A 22073-nucleotide genomic window follows, 5' to 3' on the forward strand; every position below is an offset into this window, starting at 1 on the left:
TCGGGATTCGAAGGGTAGCCAGTGCAGTTGGTGGTAGAAGGGGGTGATGTGTTCCCATTTGTTCAGGCCGAAAATGAGGCGGACAGCTGTGTTTTGAATCAGTTTTAGTCTTCTGGTGATTTTCTTTGTGGAGCTTAGGTAAATGATATTGCAATAATCCAGTATGCTGAGGATAGAGGATTGAACTAATAGTCGAAATGCAGTGTCATCGAAGTATTTCTTTATGGTACGGAGTTTCCAGAGTGCTGAAAGGCCTTTCTTGACAATGAGGTCGGTGTGATTTTCTAGGGATAGATGTTTGTCAAGCGTGACTCCTAGTATTTTTAATGTTTGTTCGAGTGGGAAAACCAATCCTTTCACCTGGATTGTGGTGTCTTTGATTTTGTCTTTGGGGGTGGCTAGAAAGAATTTTGTTTTGTCTGGGTTGAGCTTTAGTTTGAAGGAGAGCATCCAGAGTTCTATCTGGCTGAGTATGCTAGTTATGTAGTTGAGAAGATCCTGGGATAGACTGGTTAGAGGGATGACAATTGTGATGTCATCTGCATAGATGAAGAATTTGAGCTTAAGTTTGTGAAGGAGGTTACTGAGGGAGGCGAGGTAGATATTGAACAGGGTGGGGGATAAGGGGGAACCTTGTGGTACACCGCAGGAGTTCACCCAGCTGTAGGAGAAGTTGTCATTTTTGTGTACCCTGTAGGATCTGTTTCATAGGAACCCTTGGAACCAGCTGAGTACCCGGTCTGAGATTCCAATGTGGGCCAGGCATTCCAGGAGAATAGTGTGGTCAACTAGGTCAAACGCACTGCTTAGATCAAATTGTAAGATCAGGGCGCTGGAGCCCCGACTGAAGAGTATGTGCAGGTGGTCTAGTAAGGAGGCGATGATGGTCTCTGTGCTGTGGTCCGTGCGGAAGCCCGATTGATTGTCGCTTAGGATATTGAATTTTTCCAGGTATGCGGAGAGTTCTGCTTTTACTGCCCCTTCCGCGATTTTGGTGAATAGTGGTATGTTAGCTATTGGTCTGTAATTGGAAGGTGCGTTGGAAGAGTCCTTTATGCTTTTTATGATTGGGGTTATTAAGATATGTCCTTGTTCTGGAGGGAAGTTTCCTGCGGATAGTAGGGAGTTGACCCATAGTAGCATGTTTGCTTTGAAGTAGATCGGAGCCGTTTTCATCACATTTGGGGGGCAAGTATCTAGTTTGCAGAAGGATTTGGTGTATTTGTTATAATATTTGTTGAAGGTTTTCCAGTCGATTGTGGTAAATTGGTTCCAGTTTAGGTCGGATCTAGACCCTTGGTCTGGTTTAGCTATGTCGATGTCAGGGAGGATGGGAAAGAGCTCCAGTGGATTGGTCTTGGTGGGTAGTTTTAGGATCTTGGAGTTGAAGAAATCCGCTAGGGTGTTGGCGGTTAGTGTTGAGTCTTCCTGGTTGTTAGTGAGTGTTTCAATGTTGTAAAGGTTATTGACGAGTTTGAAGAGGTTGCTGCTGTTGGATGTGATGTTTCCAATTAAGTGTGAGTAGAATTTTTTCCGTTTTTCCTTGGTAAGGTTTTTGTAGGTTTTTAGTTTGAGTCTCCAGGCAGTTCTGAGTTCCTGGGTTCCTGACTTTATCCATAGTCTTTCTGACTTTCTGAGGTCCCTCTTTAATAGTAACAGCTCTGTGTCGAACCATCCCTCCTGATTTGTGGTTCTGATGTGGCGGGTTTTTGAAGGGGCTATTTCATTTAAAATGTTAGTGCTGTCAATGATCCAGGCGGACATGAGTTGATCTATTTCTTCGTCTTGTTTTATGTGGGTGTCATAGCGAGACCAGAATTCCTCTGGGTCTATCTTTCCTCTAGTGGTGTGGGTTGTGATGTTTCTTGTTTTGTTGTTTCTTGAATGTTTTTGTTGGCAGCCCAAGGAAAAGTCGCATAGTCTGTGGTCAGACCATAGGGAGTCTGTCCAGTTGGCTTGTTTCCAGTATATTTTTGGGTCGGTCGGCTCGTTGGAGGAGAATGTGACCAGGTCTAGCTGATGGCCCTTTTGGTGAGTTTTGGTTGGGGGGGGTTTGAAGAAGCCTAGTTGGGAGGTGAGTGACCAGAAGTCGGCAACTTCTGGTTGGTCCGCTTGCTCAAGGTGGATGTTGATGTCTCCGCATAGAAGGTTGTAAGGACTTGTTAGATAATTAGTTAATAAGGAGTCAGCAAGGTCCTCTTTGGCTAGGGACCATTTTTGGGGTGGGATGTAGAATAGAGTGATAGTTAGCGAGGAGGCAAGGGATTTAGAGGTGAGTGAGATGGCTAATATTTCTGCGTTGGGAGAGGATTTGGTGTTGAGTGCCGTACAATTAAGCTGATCTCTGAAGATTATTGCTAGGCCTCCTCCTCTTCCCCGAGTTCTGGCCAGGGAGAGGATCTTGTATCCTGCGGGTAGGCAATCTTTGATTATAATATCCTTGTCTGATAGTAGCCAGGTTTCGGTGAGTAGGATGAAGTCGGGGTTGGTATCCGTCAGCCAGTCTCTGATTAGAATGGCTTTGTTCCTCATGGATCGAATGTTTAGGTAAAAGCCTAGTAGGTTCTGGTGGTTTGGGTGGTTGGCTGGGGCATAGTGGGAGTAGGCCAGTTTTTTTTAGTGTTCTAGGTTTTTTTGAGCCGGGTTTGGTGGGTTTGCGGGGGGGTGGAGGATTTGGGAGCCGTATTAGGTGAGAATGTGGGGTGTGGGGTGTGAGCGAGGGTACTTTGGGTTTTGAAGGGCGATATAGGGAGAAGTGGACAGGGATGGTGGTTGTGTGTGATGGGTCAGCAGAGCAGATCCTGAGGGTGATGAGATATAGTAGGAGTAGTGCTACGCATTGAGGGGTGTTTGGCCTTGCCATGGTGACACGCTCGTGGGGGGGGAAGAGCGTGGGGTATGGTAGTAGTCGGAGGGGGGCAGAGGGGAGGGGTGTGATGCAAAGTTTGGCAGGTTTCAGCGGCGCAGTGGACGATATAAAGCTGAGCCGGTTACAGTGGTGCAAAAGGCAGTACAGAGTTGTGCAGGTTACAGCGGTGCGTTAGGCAGTACAAACTTAAGTAGGTTGCAGCAATGCAATAGATCGATGTAAAGTTAAACAGGCTGAACAATTTAAGCGTGTGCGCGCGGTGCAGTAGGCAGTACAGTACAATATAAACAATGTAAACAGTAGGTAATACAGTAAACAATAAGGCAGTGCAGTACAGTGTTAACTTTTCTGAGTTCTAACGGATGAGGCGGTGCTATGTAAATAACACTATGTATTGCTGTGATCCAGTTGGGGGGGTCGGACTGACTGGCGTCGCTCGCAGTCGCTTGCAAAGGCGCGTGCTAAGGCGCACGCGCCTTAGACGTGCGCCTTCGACGGCACGCCGAACGGCTGCACGCCGTTGGTGCGGCGGCTTTATTCTTCAGGTTCGGGAGAGGGGCGGAGCTGGGCTCGCACGCTCCTCTCCTGCAGGCTCTCGCTGCCTCGGCTCCCCGCTGGCAACAGTGCGGGGGCCAAGTGAAGAAGGCCGCTCTCCGGGGGGTGCGGCGGCTTTATTCCAGTTCGGGAGAGGGGCGGGGCTGGGCTCGCACGCTCCTCTCCTGCAGGCTCTCGCTGCCTCGGCTCCCCGCTGGCAACAGTGCGGGGGCCAAGTGAAGAAGGCCGCTCTCCGGGGGGTGCGGCGGCTTTATTCCAGTTCGGGAGAGGGGCGGAGCTGGGCTCGCACGCTCCTCTCCTGCAGGCTCTCGCTGCCTCGGCTCCCCGCTGGCAACAGTGCGGGGGCCAAGTGAAGAAGGCCGCTCTCCGGGGGGTGCGGCGGCTTTATATTGCTTGAAGTGATTTTATTAGTTTATATTATGTGTTTCATATTATTTTTATTGTTTTTAACTTGTCATGGCTCAATAGACTCTTGACAAAGGCATAGATGCCGAAACACTGTCGGTTTTGAGTCTTCGAGTCCTCGTAGTGCAGGGAAAGCACTTATACGATAAGTGAACTTTGAACTTCACACCCGTGGCTGAATTATTGACATCTTATCCTCACGACTCCTTTGTTGTGCACTAGGATTTACACCATGTTTCAATTGGTGTAAATCCTCGTGTTCACAGTTGGTTGTGGAAATTGGTTATATGTGCTATTCTGTAAATGGTGCCCAACTCAGTACAATTTATAGAATAGCTCATCTTTTTTCAGAACCATTTTTGAGCACCATTTAATGAAATTAGCCTTATGTGCTCATTGCAGCACAGGATGTAGTTGATCCAGTTTTATGCTTGACCTTCAAAGCCATGGTACAATGCAGGCCTGTCCTTGCTTAAGAAGCAGGTATGTGAAGCAGAAAGGAAATGGTGGAATTTTAAGGATCAATTACCTTATTGTCTGGCAAGCCAATGTTTTTGTAAAGTTGAAATTCATAAAACAAAGATAAAGTATGCCCCAAGTTGATCCAATCTCCTCATCATCCTTAAGAATTATTTAGGATTATCTAAATAATCCTAAATAGACAGAGGTTTTAAATGTTCAGGAGAGTTAACTGTTAAACAATTTGAAACATTTTCTAGACAAAATCTTGGCCTTGAGGCAAATTTATTTCTCTAGCATACTGATTCTAAGGATCCTATATTTCTCTTCTTATCAGCTAAGGGGCCAGCCATTAACTTCTGATCTTGGTAGTTCTGGCTGTTTGGCGGCCTTCTCCCATCGGGGCCTTCTGTGTGTCGCGTTACTGATGACATCATCAGTAACGCGGCAGAGGGAATTCCCCGACAGAAGAAGGCCACAAAGCAGCCTGTTTAGAGTGTTGCCAGTCCGGCGCTGCTCCAGAGAGAGGTATGTAGGGCTCGTGGTTTGTGGGGTAAGGATGGGAGGGTCAGTAGGGGTTCGGCTGCACAGTGGGGGGGGGGGGGTGCTCAAGGGTTCTGCTGTACAAGGGATGGGAGGGAGGGAGGGAAGGATAGAAGCTGGGCAAGGGTTCTGCTGCACAGGGAGATGAAAGGGAGGGAGGAATAGAAAGATGCTGCAGAGGGAAGGCACAAGGGGATGGGTGAAAGGGGAGGAAAGATGTTGCATATGTGGGGGAGAGGATGAATTGGGGTGAAAGAGAGGAAGGGAGAGATGATCATGTACATTAAAAAAAATAAGACCTTCCCCGAAAACAAGACCTAGTGCGTTTTTTGGGCCCAAAATTAATATAAGACAGTGTCTTGTTTTCAGGGAAACACGGTAGTTATTTGTACGTGCAATGCTCATGGGTTGTTTGATAAACTATTTCTTGCATATACTACTACTTATTTCTATAGCATTACTAGATGTACACAGCACTGTATACAAAACATGTGAGACTATCCCTTTTCCACAGAGCTTGCAATCTTTTCAAGACAGACAAACAGGACAAATAAAGGATTAGGGTATGATTAAACAAATATGAGTAACTAACAGTTGAATAGGAAGTTAAGGGTTAAAAGCAGTCTCAAAAATGTGGACTTTTAGCCTAGTTTTGAATGGGGCTAGAGATACAACCTGACATGCTGATTCAGGAACTCTATTCCAGTCATACAGCACAGTAAGATAAAAGGAAAGGAATCTGGAACTGACAGTGGAGGAGATAACAGCGGGGTACAGGGAGAGTGAATAGAGGAAAGATACTGAATAGCTGTGTATCATATAGGGCAGGAAGCTCAGATAATTTTACTTGTACACTTGTTTCCTGATAGCAGTGACAACCACTCTAAAGTTCTATTGTCTCTTATTATCTCTTACATCTTCTCAATAGCATGTCCTTGTCGATATCTTTTCAATAGCATGTCTTTGTCAATCACAGGTTATTCTGGATGCACTTTGGAGAGATTCTCAGAGAATCTCTGATCAGGATTGCTTTAGCAAGGAGATATCTAACACATGGCCTGATGCTCCAAAGGGAACATCTTAAATGGGCTGGTGGTAGAATGAATAATATCCTCATCCCTAACATATCCTTGTCCAAAATTCACTTTCTTCATTGGCAAATAAGAGAGAACTTTCTTATTTGGCAACTTGATGCCTAGTAGTAGTACCACAAACCTTCCACTAGCTGGACTTGTGTGCCATTTTGAACCAGACACTGACAGGGCAAGAACATCTAAGGATTGCTCCTGCCCTCCATTAGCATAAAGGCACCTGGGTGAAGAATGGGGAGTGTGGGCATGGCTGCTGTGAGTCTTTTGGGTGAGTTCAGTGACGAGAGGATAACTGGAGAGAGATTGTTAATTGAGTTGAGATCAGATATGGAGGGGATGAGGTGGTTGGTGGGCTCTTGGAGGTATCAAGGGTACTTCTTGGTGTGTGGGTTTGGTGGACATGCAAGTTTTTCTTTCACCACCAGCCAGAATCTTTAAATAAAGCAGGCCCAACTTGGAGTCCACTATTGTCATGTAGCTACAGCCATGAATGCACAACATAGCCAGCTACAACAAGACTAAATTAACTGTATGAGTCATTAACCTGTGGTAAATTGGTCTGTGGTAAAATAAAAAATTATATCACATCTTAGTAGCCATATAAGTTATGCCCTCTTTTACTAAACAGCGATAGACATAGGGTGCAAAATGCTCCGACTCTGCTCTGATACTCATAGGAATTCTATGAGCGTTAGAGAAGCGTCAAAGCATTTAGCACTCCGAGCCACAGTAGAAACCTCTACTGCAGCTTAGTAAAAGGGGTGGGGTTTACTTATAAATATTTAACTATGAGAGCATAAAAGCCACCCCATGAGCATTAGCTCCAAAGCATTTCCTGCCCTGAAGAAGAGACAGCTCAGGGGTGATATGATAGAGGCCCATAAAATACTGAGTGGAGTTGAAAGGGTAGATGTGAACCGATTGTTAATTCTTTCCAAAAATACTAGGACTAGAGGGCATGCAATGAAGCTACTAAGTAGCTACACAATGTATAATTAAACTCTGGAATTCGTTGTTGGAGAATGCGGTGAAATCAGTTAGTTTAGCGGGATTTAGAAAAGGCTTGGATAATTTCCTGAAAGAGAAGTCCATAAGCCATATTTGAGATGGCTTGGGGAAATCCAATGCTTATTCCTAGGATAAGCAGCATAAAATGAGATATGTTTGGATATCCATTACATGCAGATTTCTCATGCATACTCATAGTGGTGATTCTGAAAACCAGATTAGTTATGTAACTGCAACAATGGGTTGGGAAAATTCCCAAGTAGTAAGGGTATCAGTGCTATTCCCATGCAGTAAGGATATCAGTGCTATTTCAAAGTGTTGCATTGTAAAAATAAGCAATATTTTATGTGTGCACCAGAAACTAAAATTCACATCTTTCATGTATCCATTTATAAACACAAAATACCAAGCCTGAATAGAAGGAGTCAAGCTATCAGTCTTCTGGCTAACAGCACCCCATATAGAGTGAGATGAGGTCCTTGTGATATATTTTGCAGTAGATGTTATCACCAGGATAGGTTGCACTTTTCAAAAATGTGATCTGTTGTCTTCTGGACAAAATAAAATTGCAAAAAGCCATGGCTACCATGGGCTTGGCATCTGGATTTATATATTAGAAAGCAAAAACTGTGTACTGTTCCTGAATATCTTTTTATTCCCCTATGACCTTATTCCTAAAATGTCAGTTGTGTTGATAGATTTTCCATGGTCAGCTGTTAACTCTTTTATATTACAAGTCTATTTCCCTGTCAGTATAAGGCATCTTTATAAAGGAAGCTTTCTGTGGGTTGTGGAAGATGAGCACAGAGATATTCCATGTCTTAAAATTGTTTAAGCAGGTGCTGTGGGAAGCTGTTGCTTTTATAAGGGTCTTCAAATGTTTACGGCAAAGCATATTTTCCCAGTGATTGAATTTTTCAAAGTACTAAAATACCATGGAGAAATATGTTTCCCAGCAGTTTTATGACTCCCTGGATGCATTACATCCAAACCTTGTATCTGCTTGGACACAAACAGTTTCTGAAAAAAATATTCTTGCTAGTTTAACAGTATACTGCTTTAAAGGAAACACTAGTAGTACCAATGGGAATGCTGAAATATTAAGAGTAATATAGCTTTAAGAGCACTATTTTATTAAAGTACACCACAGTAATCTTCTGCTGACTTATAGGCCTCTTTTTTATAAACGGTATTCTATGTCCATGGAGGAGATTACCGCTGCTATTATTTTCTTCACTGCTTGATTTTAATGGATAACAGGGGATATAATATTTATTAGGTCTAAGCAGGGGAGGACATAATCTCAGTGTTGTCCTTTATATCTGGTTGGATACAGGTATAAAATAAACCTCAATAAACTGAGAGTAATTACTTAGGGGCAGGAAACTTAAATTTCTGCTTGCTAAAATATATTTCAAGGATTGACTTTCTCAAGCATGCAGGGCACAGCAATATCACCTGTTTATAAATATTGTATTAAGGCATAGAGGTTTTGAGAATTATTGCTGCTATATTAGTATAAAACTGTCTAATGCAGAGATTGCTGAAAGAACATAAAAGTGTTCAAAACAGTCTGTTTATACCATTTGTTTTATTACCTGAAAGTCCTTTTGATCTTTTAGGGCTCCTTTTACAAAGGTGCAATAGCATTTTTAGCGCACGCAATGGATTAGTGTGCGCTACCCGAAAAACTACTGCCTACTCAAGAGGAGGCGGTAGCGGCTAGCGCGTGTGGCATTTTAGCACGCGCTATTCCGCGCATTAAGGCCCTAACACACCTTTGTAAAAAGAGCCCTTAGTGTACAGCAGTACTTCTGGAGATGCGCTTCTTATCTTACAGAAATATTAATTGGTTAGTTGTAGAATGGTCTTGTTAATTCCAATGAATATCATTTATTATTATTATTATTCTGTAGGGTCTTGAGTATAGAAATTAAGGGATCCTTTTATTAAGCTTTCGTAAAAAGTAGCCTCAGCATTTCCTCATATGGGTATGTCTCACGGCCTAAGGCCATTTTTAGTGCAATGGTAAAAATAACCTTTCTGTAGTTTTGAAATTAATGGCCATATGCTAATATTATATACTCCTTTGCTATTTAGCTGGAGCATGTATGTTGGATTTTTAGATAGTGCAAGCAAGTGTAACTTTGTACGTTTTCTGAAAGATGTCCAAAGTCAGGGGCAGAAAAATAGCCATTTTTAAAAACACTGGACTTCTAATATTTTTTTTGAAAATCATCTCTTTGGATGTCTTGGTTATTAGGACGTCCAACCTTAGGACACCTAACTTTTTGGTCATGTTCAACCACAAAAACATCCAAGTTGAAAACATCCAAATCCAGACCATTTTGACATGGACAATTATAATGGACTGGCCACACAAACATTCCAAAAGAGCAGTGGGGCACCTTAGAGGGTACTGCTGTGAAATTCACATAAGGGGTGCTAGATGTACATCTCACCATACCCCCATTATAATGTAATGTGAGCCCTCCAAAACTCCCCCCAAACCTACTATACCCACCTGTCTACCATCCCAATAGCCCTTACGGCTGCATATTATATGGCACTATAATAAGACTTTGATGGCTTCAAACTTTCCACCATAAATGTAGTGGTTAGAGTGGCTTATGTGTCCTCCTCTCTATGGTTCACTAACTAACTTACCAGTTTACTTAAGACACTCTGTGATGCTCTACTAGGATTTCCCATAGTGGATGCTGCTGTTCTGGAGACAGGTATGTATTGTTTCATTCTGAATTGGGGGGGATGGGAGGGGGTTAGTGAACACTAGGAGAGTGTGGGCGGTTATTACTTAATCCTTCTAGTGGTCATTTGGTCAATTTGGGTACCTTTTTATCACTTAGACCCTTTTAAAACAGATCTAGTTCTGAACATCTAAGTTTCGTCCAGGACATCTTTGAAAACATTCAATTATCGCTGCAAGACATCCATGTCTAAGCCCATCCCAAGCTTGCCTATAACATGCCTCCAAAAAGACCCCTGGAGTTTTGGATGTACAGCTCACAAGACATCCAGAAATACGGGTTTGCAAATCGACACTTGGCCGTCCCAGTGATTAGGTTTATGCCATTTTTTGGACATCTGCATTTTCCGAAAATGAGCCTCAAAGGCTCTGAGAAGACATAGCAATCATAATTATTATCAACACATAAATTTAAAATTTTTAAAGTATGAAAAAATAGTTGAGCCCAGTATCTGCCCTGCCTTTTAAGTATGTTGCCACTGCCATCTTAGCCCAAACCCCTTCCTAGGCCTGGATTCCCAACCCCATGGGCTAGCAAGACCTCCTGATTTTGGATAAGGCTTGCTGGGACAGGTGCAGAGGTTAAGCCTCCATTGTACCACCATGATGGCCTGATACAAGGATACTCTGAATCACATGATTAATGGTCAAATTGATGCAATTGCATGATCTCTCACAAAGGTATGTTTACAGTGAAGTATTTTTCACAGAATATTTTTCCATACAGAAAGCAAGTGCAAACTTGGTAGGTAATTGGTACAAGGTTCAACTTTACATCTAGGTGAAGAGTTTGAAAATTGCTCTCTAAAAGGGAGAATGGAAGAAAATATTTGTAAATATACCTGCCAGAAAGGGGAGAAGACCATTAATACATAGACTCTGTTATGTTTAAGGGACAAATATCTGGCCATAAAGCAGCAATATAACTCAATATATTTCATTATGCATTCCACGGGAACCTGATTTTCTGCTTCTGGTTCTTTTACTGCTAGTTAAGATGTATTTTTCTTTTCTTTTAACATACTAAAGTATTTAATTTACCTCTCAGTCCAGAAAAGCATGCCCTAGAATGCGAACATCTGTAGCAGAGATGTCCAACCTATGTCCTTGAGGGCTGCAACCCAGTTGGATTTTCAGGATTTCCTTAATGAATATGCATGATAGCTATCTGCATTTACCGCCTCTATTGAATGCAGACAGATCTCATGCCTATTAATTGTAGAAATCATGTAAAACTGACAAGATGAGGGCCGGGGACGGATACTCCTGCACTGCAGTGTACCAAGAGTCATCTTGTCTCCCTGCTTGGGTTTGAGCAAGTCCCTTCTGGGTAAGGTCACCATATGGCTCCAGAAAAAGGAGGATGGATTGAGACATTTGGGTTTTATTTTCACTGAACGCAATGGATGAAAGGGGGACAGATAGAGTCATCTGTGTTTTACTTCCATTGAAAGCAATGGAAGTAAAACCCGGACGTCTCAATGCATTCTCCTTTTGCTGGAGCCAGATGGTTGAACCTGTAACCCTGTAATACAGCACACGGTGCAATGATAAATCCATGGAACAGGCTCTTGACATTTCATTTAATAGTCTTATTAGTTTCATCTGTATAAGCCTCTAAAATATAGACTTTTATTTGTAGAAACTATTAAAAGGAAAATGCCTTAAACTATCTTTATACTACAAAATGTTGTGCTGTACCTATTTGACCTACAGTACAGTGAATATATAGCTATTTTATCAATCCCTTTTTTAAATAGCTTTGGTAATTTATTTATGTATAACTTGCCCTTCTAGAATTCTGAGCAGCAGTTAGCATTTCTCCTGCTCGGCTGGTGTTTTCCTTAAAGTACTAATATGGGCAAAATGGAGACACCATTCAAATGTGAAGACCTATTACAAAATTGAAATGGGGATATAATACATATATCATTCATCTTTTCAGTGTGTGATTTCAATCAGAAAAAAAGAATGATGGATGGTTTGAACAGTTCCACCCATATACGCTAAACCTAATATGTGTCTACTGGATTTCAGCTAGTACAGACCTTAACATGCAATGTGACCTTGATCTGCAAAGCATGTTTGGTTAGCACAAAAACTTAATCATAGGAAGTCATAAGTAGAATCCTTCTTCTTTACTGCCCTCTTTTCTGGGACTAGGAAATTTATTGCTTGGGGGACAGGTAGAATATGAACAATGGACCAAATAGAGTCCAGGGTTATCTCATCTGTGGGAAAACTGCTGCTGAAAATCGATGTGACCTCTGATACACTGTCATCCCAATTCCCACCCTCTGTGTCCTATTTGTCTTTTTGCAGAAGCTTAGATCTGTGAGCTGTCTCGGTGTGTCCCTCTTGGGCCAGATTATCAAAATGAATCATTGCCTGCATGCCTCTTATATTTCTATTTATTTTCCCGGTGTTGACTAGGTTTGATGAAATATGAGTCTTTTGCATTTGATCCTCACTGCAGCAAGCAGCAACTAATTTAGCTGTGTCTATCTCTTTAAAGAAGAGTAATACTGTTTTGTAACTTCAATTTACTGTATGGCAACATTGCCAACCATAGACCATGCTGCCTGTCTTTATAGTCAATAGTAATTTTCCTTTCAGCCAATTGAGTAGGATTACTTTCTTCTCCAAATTGTGTAGAAATTTAGACATTAGAGAGCCACCCAGGTTAAACTGGATTGCTGTTGAAATTGACCAAGACGAGGCCACTAAAAGAGGATGAGGGTACTTGCAAAAGGTGGGGTAGGGGTGGAGAAGGGGTTAAGATTGAGGGGAAGACATTCAGGTTGTCTAAAAAAGTCAGGTAAAGTTTTAGGTGTTAGATGATAACAAGAGGAAGGAGATTTTGATTGGTGGCCAGGAGATTTTCTGATTGGGTTCTAGAGGAATGAGAAGGTTAGAGGAAGGAAGAGAAAGTTGATGGAATATGGGATAAACATTTGTTATGGAGTTGGAATGGGAAGGGGAGGTTATGGCCATTAATGAAGTTTTCGCTCTTGCCCTGGCCTGGGTTGTTATTGTTTGATTTTGTTTGTATTTTGGTGAGGGGTTTCTTCAGTGGGTTTTGGAAAAGGGGGTTCACAATCAGGGATATGGTGCGGGGGGTGGCAAATCACAGCTTTGGTTGATGTTAGGCTGGTAGGAGAGACTTGACTTCAGAGGTGGCTAGAACTATACTTTGAGGATATATGATTACTTGAAATATTTGCTTGTGGGCAGTACTGCCATAAGTTTGGGTGTGACTTGACTATAACGTATGTCACAAAGGGTCATGAGGGAAAATCTCATTCACATTTTTGGTGCTAGTTTTAAATCTGACCGGCTTCAGTGAGTTATTCAGCTATGCTGGGGGAATATTGTGGCTAATGTGAATTAATAGGCTGTGTTTAATGATTTTGAATTTTAAAGTTAATTATAATTAAATAAAGGTGCAACCAAATATTTTGCCCTCTATACATTAGATGGGTAGGTACATAAAATAAATAAATAAAAAAATAATACATCTTAGAATGTGACAGAAAAAACACACATAAGAAAATAGTGATGTTTCTGGAATCCAGTAGATTACAGGTCCGGAGACAACATGGATTCACTAGAGTCAGGTCATGTCTAACGTGACCATTTATTTTTTTTCCATCAAAACGAGACATCTATTAATTGTCAGTCCCACACCCAATCTTGCCCCAATCCTGCCCTAGCCCCGCCCCCAACCCCACCCACAATTCATAATGGTAATCATAAAATTAAAAAAAACCACAAAGCACAACCACCCCTTCTCTGCCTCTTTCTCTCCTTCCTCCCTCCCTCCCTCCTTACTATGTCCCCCTCACTGCCTTCCAGCCTTTGTCCTACTCCCTCCCCTGAAGCCAGCCTGCCTACCTCCCTCCCTCCCTGCTGCGCCAAAGCCAGCCTCCCTCCTTCCTTGCCCCAGCACCCGATTCAACCCCCCCGGTCCGCTGCTGCTGCTGCTTGCCAGTCTCCCTCCAGTGCCGATTCAACCCCCTCCCCCAGTCCGCCGCTGCTGTTTGCCGCCCAGAAAAAGAAGGTCCAGATGCCGGCCCACAAGCCTTCTTCCCGATGTCAATTCTGACGTCGGAGAGGAAGTTCTGGGCCAGCCAGTCACTGGAGCGGCAGGGAGGGAGGGGAAGCGACGCTGTCTCTGAAAACAGAACATTTCAGCATCCCGAAGCTGTGTGTGGGGACAATGGGACATGGGATCTAAAAACGGGACGGTCCCGTTCAAAACAGGACATACGGTCACTTTAGTCATGTCAGACAAATCTGATCAATTTCTTTAACTGGATGACAGGAGAATTGGATAGAGAGAGTGTGATATTAGATTTTAGAAAAGCCACTGATAGTGTTCCACATAGGTATCTAATAAATAAACTGAATGCCCTTGGTATCATCCTCAAAGTGAAGGACTGGGTCAGAATTGGTTGATTGGAAGGTGACAGAGGGTAGTGGTCAATGGAGATCACTCTGAAGAAAGGGATATTACAAGTGGTGTGCTCCAAAGTTCAGTTCTTTGCCCTATTCTATTCTTTTTAACATTTTTGCAAACGATATTGCTGAAGGGGCTGTCACGTAAGATTTATCTCTTTGTGGATGAAACCAAAATCTGCAATAGAATAGACACCTCTAATGGTGTGAATAACATGAGGAAGGACCTAGCAAAGCTTGAAAAATGGTTTGAAATTTGGCAGCTAAGATTTAATGCTAAGAAATGCAAGGCCAAGAATTTGGACTGCAAAATCCTGAGGGAACGGACAGTTTAAGGGGCAAAGAACTTTTGTGCATGAAAAAGGATCGGGACTTCGGTGTGATAGTATGTGATGATTCTAAGATGGCCAAACAGGTTGAAAAGACGATGGTGAAAGCTAGAAGGATGATAGGGTGCATTGGAGAGATATGGCCAGTAGGAAAAAGGAGGTATTGATGCCCCTGTATAAGATTCTGGTGGGAACCTCATTTAGAATATTGTGTATAATTCTGGAGACTGCACTTTCAAAAAAGATGTAAACAGGATGGAGTCGGTCCAGATGAAGGCTACTAAAACGGTCAGTGGTCTTCGTCATAAGGCATATGGGAACTGACTTAAAGATCTCAAAATGTATACTTTGGAGGAAAGGCTTTAGAAGGGAGACATGATAGAGATGTATAAATACCTATGTGAAGCTCCAGAATGAAAGGGCATAGGGTGAAGTTAAGAGGTGAAAGGCTCAGGAGTAATCTAAGCAAATACTTTTTTTTACAGAAAGGGTGGTAGATGTGTAGAATAGTCTCCCGGTAGAGGTGATGGAGACAAAGACTGTGCCTGAATTCAATAAAGCGTGGGACAGGCATTTATTTATTTATTCAATTTTCTATACTGTTTCCCCCAGAGAGCTCAGAATGGTTTACATGAATTTATTCAGGTGCTCAAGCATTTTTCCCTATCTGTCTCTGTGGGCTCACAATCTAATCTTCCTGGAGCAATGGGGGATTAAGTGACTTGCCCAGGTTCATAAGGGGCAGCATGGATTTAAACCCACAACTTCAGGGTGCTGCGTCTCTAACTTTAACCACTGCGCTACACACTCCCTGCATGTGGGTTCTCTTAGGGAGAGGAGGAGATGGTGAGTGCTGCAGATGGGCAGAATGGATGGGCCATTTGGCTTTCATCTGCTATCATGTTTTTATGTTTCTAACAGTATTGGTGTGCCACACTAATATCTGTATACGGGTTAATTAAATGTTGAAGTCTCACCTTTGCTGTTCTCAGATGTTCATTCATTAATACACCTTAGGAATGTGCATTCATAAGCATGTATTTGGTTCATTAGCACACCTGAAAAAATTTTGTTGAAAACAAAATTGATAAACCTATGGATTAATGTATATATAATCAATTTATCCACATTAAATGGTTCTAATGTGTTAATTTTTTTTTTAATTAAACCAAACATGAAATGAGCTGAGAAAAATACCTAAAATCAAGAACATTTCTAAAAGTTCTTTAAAAAAAACAAAACACAAAGTTTTTGGCTGTGCACATTCCTATCATGTTCTGTAAACTTTACAAGGGGAAGTTATCAATGTGCAATAAAAGGCGGGCTTTTACTACACCTTTGATTTACCAAGGGTGTCACCAACCTGTGGTATCTTGGTACCGAAAGTTGCTGAATCCTGTGGCAAAGGTCTAATGCAGTAGTCTAACTGAGTATCCCCTGTTCATTGTTCCTCAGTGTTCATTTTATCATCTAACTTTAAATTGCAGTACTTCAGCATCATCAAGCTACAAATATAACAAACCATAACAATAGAAGATCATGAAATTGTTTATTACTCCTGCAGAGTTCGGATGTCTGGGACAGGTGTGTGTGTGTGTGGGGGGGGGGGGAAGGGTTCAGTATGGTGGTTTGGGTGTGGTTTGACTGGTGAGATTGGTGTGGTGCGAGTGGGGGTTTGGATGCCTGAGAGATGCTTGGTTTAGGTGAATGTTGGGGGGGGGGGCTTGGTCTATATCTTAAAAGGAGGATTGCACTGGGACTGTGGATCAGACTGGCACTGTTTCTTCATTGGTGATCTATGACTTTAAAGGTGAGCGTTCACTCTCCCACTGTTTCTGTAACCCTGTTTTGTTTCATACCTGATTGTTCTAGTTACTGGTTGTACAGTCATTGGTGCAGTTTTCAATAAAAATTAAATGAGAAAAAAAAGATCATTAAATTAATCCATGACTGAGAACACTAGATGACAGACCTAAAGGAGATAATTGGAATTTACTAACAAAATAATAATACACTGTATTTTTTTTTTTTTTTTGTCTTTATAGAAGAGATCCAAATCGCCATTCCAGTAATGAAACCGATCTTAGATAAAGTCCAACTGGCTGGACAGTCCTTGCCACCTGGATTCCCAGCACCCTTTTTATTTGCTGATGGACTTTCATCAGTAGAAACGCTTCTAACCAACATTCAGGTAAATTTTCCCTATGCACATCAACATTGTGAAGGTAATTCCCCTACAGAGACCTTTTTCCAGCGATTAATTTAGTTTGCACCAGGCTTAAGTTTATTTTTGTTGTGGTTTAATCTGATACCTTTCAAATTATGGACCTCTGATGAAAGCGTGTTGACCGAAACACGGACCATGTCGGGTCCCCTGGTTTGTACAAAGGTGGTGACACTAACTGCAACTAATAATTGTTTTAATAAACCTAGCCTGCATCTTGTACTTTGGTCTGCAGTTTTTGTTTGTTTCGATTGTTGTTCGCTGCAGATTAGTTGGAGGTTGAAGCACCTACCAGCACCTAAATAAAAGGCACTGGAATTGTGCCGCCTTGGGCGCTTTAGGCTGCCGAATGCCAAAGCAGGTGTGGCCAGTGCTGGATGTGGCGTTAGGCAGCCTAAAGTACCTACATAGGTGCGATTCACACAAAGTTTAGCGACGTAATGTAGAACCGGTAAACCCTGGCCTAGATTTCTGGTGTCTGTCTTTCCTATAGGAGCAATTCTGAAACCGACTCCGATGTGTGATTGACACGCGATCGGTGGCCACTTTTAAGGCGGACGTCAATATTGACGCCGGTTACAAATCCGGCTCTTAGTGATGATTTTTAAGCACCATATATAGTCCAGTTTGTAAATGCTTAAATTCTGCTAGAGTGTTATTCTATTAAAATGTGCATATCTTATATAACATCTCTTCCTATGTGGCTGGTATCTTTAGCGGCCACACTATTATTATAAATCAACCTCACAGTAGTGTGTGATCTATACCCACTCTCTACAATGTAAATATTAATTTTTGGGATCCTCGGAATTTAGCGCAGTAATCCTTCACATATTGTTTGGAAACCTGCGCATCGATCCTTAATTTATTCTTTTTAATCATTTATTTTAATACTTCAATAATTTATAACTTAAATAGTTTAATACTTAAACAACCTCTAAAAAATTTCCTTTTGAAAAGTTTTTTAAGCACTTATCTTTTCACTGAAGCTCTTTCAGCTGGGAACTGCTGCTGACATGTTTCGCCGTTCAGGCTTTTCAAGGCTGTCCTCTTTTACTTTCGCTATCCCCTATCTAGTCTATTTGTTTTTTTGATAACATAACATAAAAATCAACTTTTATATCGCATAACCGTTAAGTTCTATGTGGTTTTTAAAAAGTTAAAATAAAGACATATAATTGAATATGAAATATCATTTACCCAGAAACCTAGAAAACAAACAAGTTTTTGTTTCCTAAAATCTAAGTAAGAGATAGAAGTCGAAATCAATAGCTTAAAGTCCTTGTCCCATGTAGCTGCTTGATAAGAAAGAAGGCGCTGATGGTACTTTTTGAATTTTTAGCCCTTAACAGAAGGAAAAATGAAAAACGCATGAGAGCTGCTTATATAGCGTATAAATTACTGTAGACATCGTTTGTTAGAAATAGACTACTCTGTTAGTTTTATTATCAAATGTGTTTTGGATTTCTTTCTGCTTGAGTAGTGCTTGTACCTACACCATAAAAGATATTGTGACTCCTGATGTAGGCAGTCTGATGCTGAAACATGGCACTATGTCAAGTCTATGATTTACTTGCTTAAACCTTGATGTGAATAAATTATTTGGAAGTCATTGTATCAAACCCCTACTTTGTACTTTTTCTTGACATTGTGCTTGCACCTAAACTAGTGTATTTTACCTGTTACTTAAGTATTTTATAAATAAAAACACTTACTTTCCTTTATAAAATAGTGCTCAATCTTAAAGGAGGAAAAAAGGCCTCAGAAGCTACGAAGAATTGCTCTCTTCTGTAGTTATGGAGAAAACCTTCAAACTTCTAACATTGGCCTAAAAAACCCCCTCCTTTACCATAACATTCATATATCGCTATCTCATAATATGTATATTAGATTGTAAAAAAAGTCACTTATCTGAACAATGTATAAGCAGTTCCACAGTGAATCAGGAGTTGAGAGTTTCAGTGTCTCTAATAGAAATTGTGCCGCACCAGAATTCAGTGCCTTCCACCAAAATAATCTTCTATGTTGCTGATGGTGGCCATCATTTCACGACCGTTATTGCTGCTCCAGGGTTCTGCAAACTGTAGAAAACACTGTAAGCTGCACCATAATAGAAAAAGGTACAGCATAAATAAATACCGTATTTTTCGTTCCATTAGATGCACCTGACCATAAGATGCACCCTAAATTTAGAGGAGGAGAACAAGAAAAAAACCATTCTGAACCAAATTCTCCCTGCCAGGCTCTGCACCCAACCCCACACTACTTGCCAAGCTCTGCATCCTCTCCGCCCTCCCTGCCAGGCTCTGTACCCTGTCACCCCTCTGGTGGTCTAGTGAAAGGCCAGGACAGGGCAGGCAGAGACAGAGCACAAGGCAGGCAGGTAGGGACAGGGGACAGGGTAGGTAGGTAGGTAGGTAGGAAGGCAGGCCTCTCCCCCACCCAGGCAGGCAGCAGAAAAGCCCTGGCCTCTCCCTCCCAGGCAAGCAGCAGGCAGGCCCCGGCCTCTCCTTCCTCACTCCCCAGGCAGGCCCCAGCCCTCTTCCTCCTCCCCCACCCCCCGCGTACCTTTTTTTTTTTAAATACTTATGGCACCTGCCTGGTCCTGCACCACTTCCCTCGAGAACAGAAGAGGAGGCAGCCACATCTGCCGTTCTCAGCAGAAGCGGGGACCAGGCAGCCAGCAACCCTTGTGCACCGCTCTCAGAAGTTAAAATAAAAAGGTACATGTGGGGAGGGGGGGTGAGAAGGAGGAAGAGCGCCGGCAAGAAAGGGAGGGTGGCAACATTAAAATAAGTTAATGGGGGGGGGGGGGGCGCTTTGCGTATTTGCTCCATTAGACGCACCCTTATGTCCACTGAAAGTTCCATGTCTGGAACAAGGCAAAAAATGGCTCCTCAGCATTTGTTTTGCAAATAGCTGTAACCAATCACATCTTTGCAGCACTCCAATTGGTTCAAACACCCGGTGTCAATTAAATCCTCTAGTGCTTAAAAAAAGGGTCACTGTACTCTCAAAACTAATGGCTCAAAAAGAATATTCAATGAAAGAATCTTAATAAAAATAAACCCAATGTATAGATGAATTTAACCCATGGGGATGAACAGAATTGAGTTTGAAGATACATTTTTGTTCCCGCTGCTGGAGCAAAAGCTTCATCCTGATTTGCAGTGGAATTGTTTATTTGATATTGTTCAGGTAAGTGACTTTTTGATATGCATATTATGAAATAGCAATATATGAATATTATAGAAAAGGAGTTTTTTAGGCCAATGATAGAAGTTTGAAGGAGAGCTAGTATATACAACTCTTTTCTTCATAGCTACAGAAGAGAGCAATTCTTCGTACGTTCTGAGGCTTTATTTCCTCCATTAAGATTGATTCAGTTGGAACCAGCATATGGCAACAGTGCTTAGCATTCAACAGTGTAGGTTCTAAAATGTTTATTATTTGTATTTTATACATTATTTGGTTTTTATCTAGTGGGCCACTTGTGACTGTATAAAACTTTTGTGGATTGTTTTTAAGATTATTATTTTTAAGTTATTTGGACGCTACAAACTGGTTCATCCAATCTTCTGTTCTACAATCTTTTTGTTGTTTTGCTGCTTTATTTTCTTTTTTGGCACCTTTTGGTGCTATTTGGATTTTGTTGTTTTGTCTTCAATAAAATAATTGCTGTATGAAACTATACAACAGTTCCCTTCATCAGGTGGTTGTCTCTATTGAACTTAAACTACGCAAGACGGTTCAATAATCTCCATGGGTACTTCCTTTGTTTACTGGTAATTGGGTCTCGGTATATCTCCTGCTTCAGGAATATCCAGCTCCATTGACTCCGTGCTGTGTTACATTTCCCTGAGTGATGATTCTGCATACTGTGGTTCTTCTTCTGAACCCTATATCTATATACCAAACTGCACTGCCCTCCCTACTCTCTGAGCCACTAACCACAGAGTTCCTGCTATCCTACAATTCCATGGAAATTTCCCTTCTGCATCTGGAGAAGATGGAAACTGTAGCTTCCTCTAATGCTTTCTTTCAAATTGCTCTGGGGGTAATATCCTTTTATCTCTCTCTAAATACAGGAGTTTTCTCCTTACCTGTATATAATACATATGATAATATAGTAGCACTCTAATAAATCAGCCTCTTATTTAGATGGCAGTTTCAGGATCAACCACAGGACATCAAATTTAAAAAAACTGAGGTGTTTAAAATGCAGAACTTCATGAATCTGCCTTTATGTTCATGGAGATATCAAAGATATGGAAATATAACATGGCATGTCTGGCACTATTTCACTGTCCTCATTCCTGTCACCTCACATCCTACCTTTTCTCTTGAAATTCAGCACTGGAGAGAGAAGCATCATAATACCACATTGTTACTTAAATGTTAATTCATAGCATAGAAAGTTCCTCTTTAAATAAAATGATTAAAACCATGCAGGTAGATATTCAGAGTGATTTAACTGGACATATACCTGCCTAACTGCTGATATTCAGTGGCACCTGACCAGACTGTGCTACTGAATTGCAACATTAATTGCCCCACATTGTCTGGTTAGTACAGAAGGCAGTCTGTGGTTAGAGCTTTGGCGAAGTGAGTATTTAACAAGTTAGCAGCATATTCAGTCTGCTAAATGGCTCACTTAACTTCCAGGAGACTTCAGATACCTGGATCTTAAGGTGGCCAAACAGGTTGAAATGATGATGGCAACATCTAGAAGGATGCTTGGGTGTATGGGGAGAGGAATGGCCAGTAAGAAAAAGGAGGAATTGATGCCCCTAGATAAGACTCTGGTGAGGCCTCATTTAGAATATCGTGTACAATTCTGGAAACTACTCCTTCAAAAAGATGTAAACAAGATGGAGTCAGTCCATTAAAGACTACTAAAATGGTCGTTCTTCGTCGTAAGATGTATGAGGACAGACTTAAAGATCTCAATATGTATACTTTCGAAGAAATGCGGGAAAGAAGAGATATGATAGAGATGTTTATTGTTAGAGATGTTTAAATACCTATGTGACATAAATGCACTTGAGGCAAGTCTCTTTCAATTGAAAGGAAACTCTGGAATGAGGAGGCGTAAGATGAAAGTGAAAGGGGATAGATTCTGAAGTAATCTCATCAAATACTTTTTCATGGAAAGGGTGGTGGATGGTTGGAATGGCCTCCTGGTGGAGGTGGTAGAGATAGAAAAAAGTATCTAAATTCAAGAAAGCTTGGGTCAAGTACATTTGATTTCTAAGGGAGAGGAGGGGATAGCAGATGATACAATTAGGCAGACTAGAAAGGACATATGGTCTTTATCTGCCTTCATTTTTTATAAATGTTTCATTTTTTATGGATATTCAATGCT

The 22073-nt window shown here is 41.6% G+C and overlaps 1 protein-coding gene across 8 annotated transcripts in view; it reads left to right on the forward strand.

Moving 5' to 3' along the window:
- The window catches only part of DACH2 (dachshund family transcription factor 2), an 845689-nt gene that overhangs the window by 756100 nt on the left and 67516 nt on the right, over window positions 1-22073 (forward strand). For all 8 annotated transcript variants that reach the window (XM_033945577.1, XM_033945572.1, XM_033945575.1 and 5 more), the window contains one exon: window positions 16530-16675. In XM_033945577.1, coding sequence (XP_033801468.1) covers window positions 16530-16675 — 146 coding nt within the window. The remainder of the gene's footprint in view (window positions 1-16529; window positions 16676-22073) is intronic.

The sequence above is a fragment of the Geotrypetes seraphini genome, chromosome 5 (genome assembly GCF_902459505.1).
Source record: "Geotrypetes seraphini chromosome 5, aGeoSer1.1, whole genome shotgun sequence".
Classification (NCBI taxonomy): domain Eukaryota; kingdom Metazoa; phylum Chordata; class Amphibia; order Gymnophiona; family Dermophiidae; genus Geotrypetes; species Geotrypetes seraphini.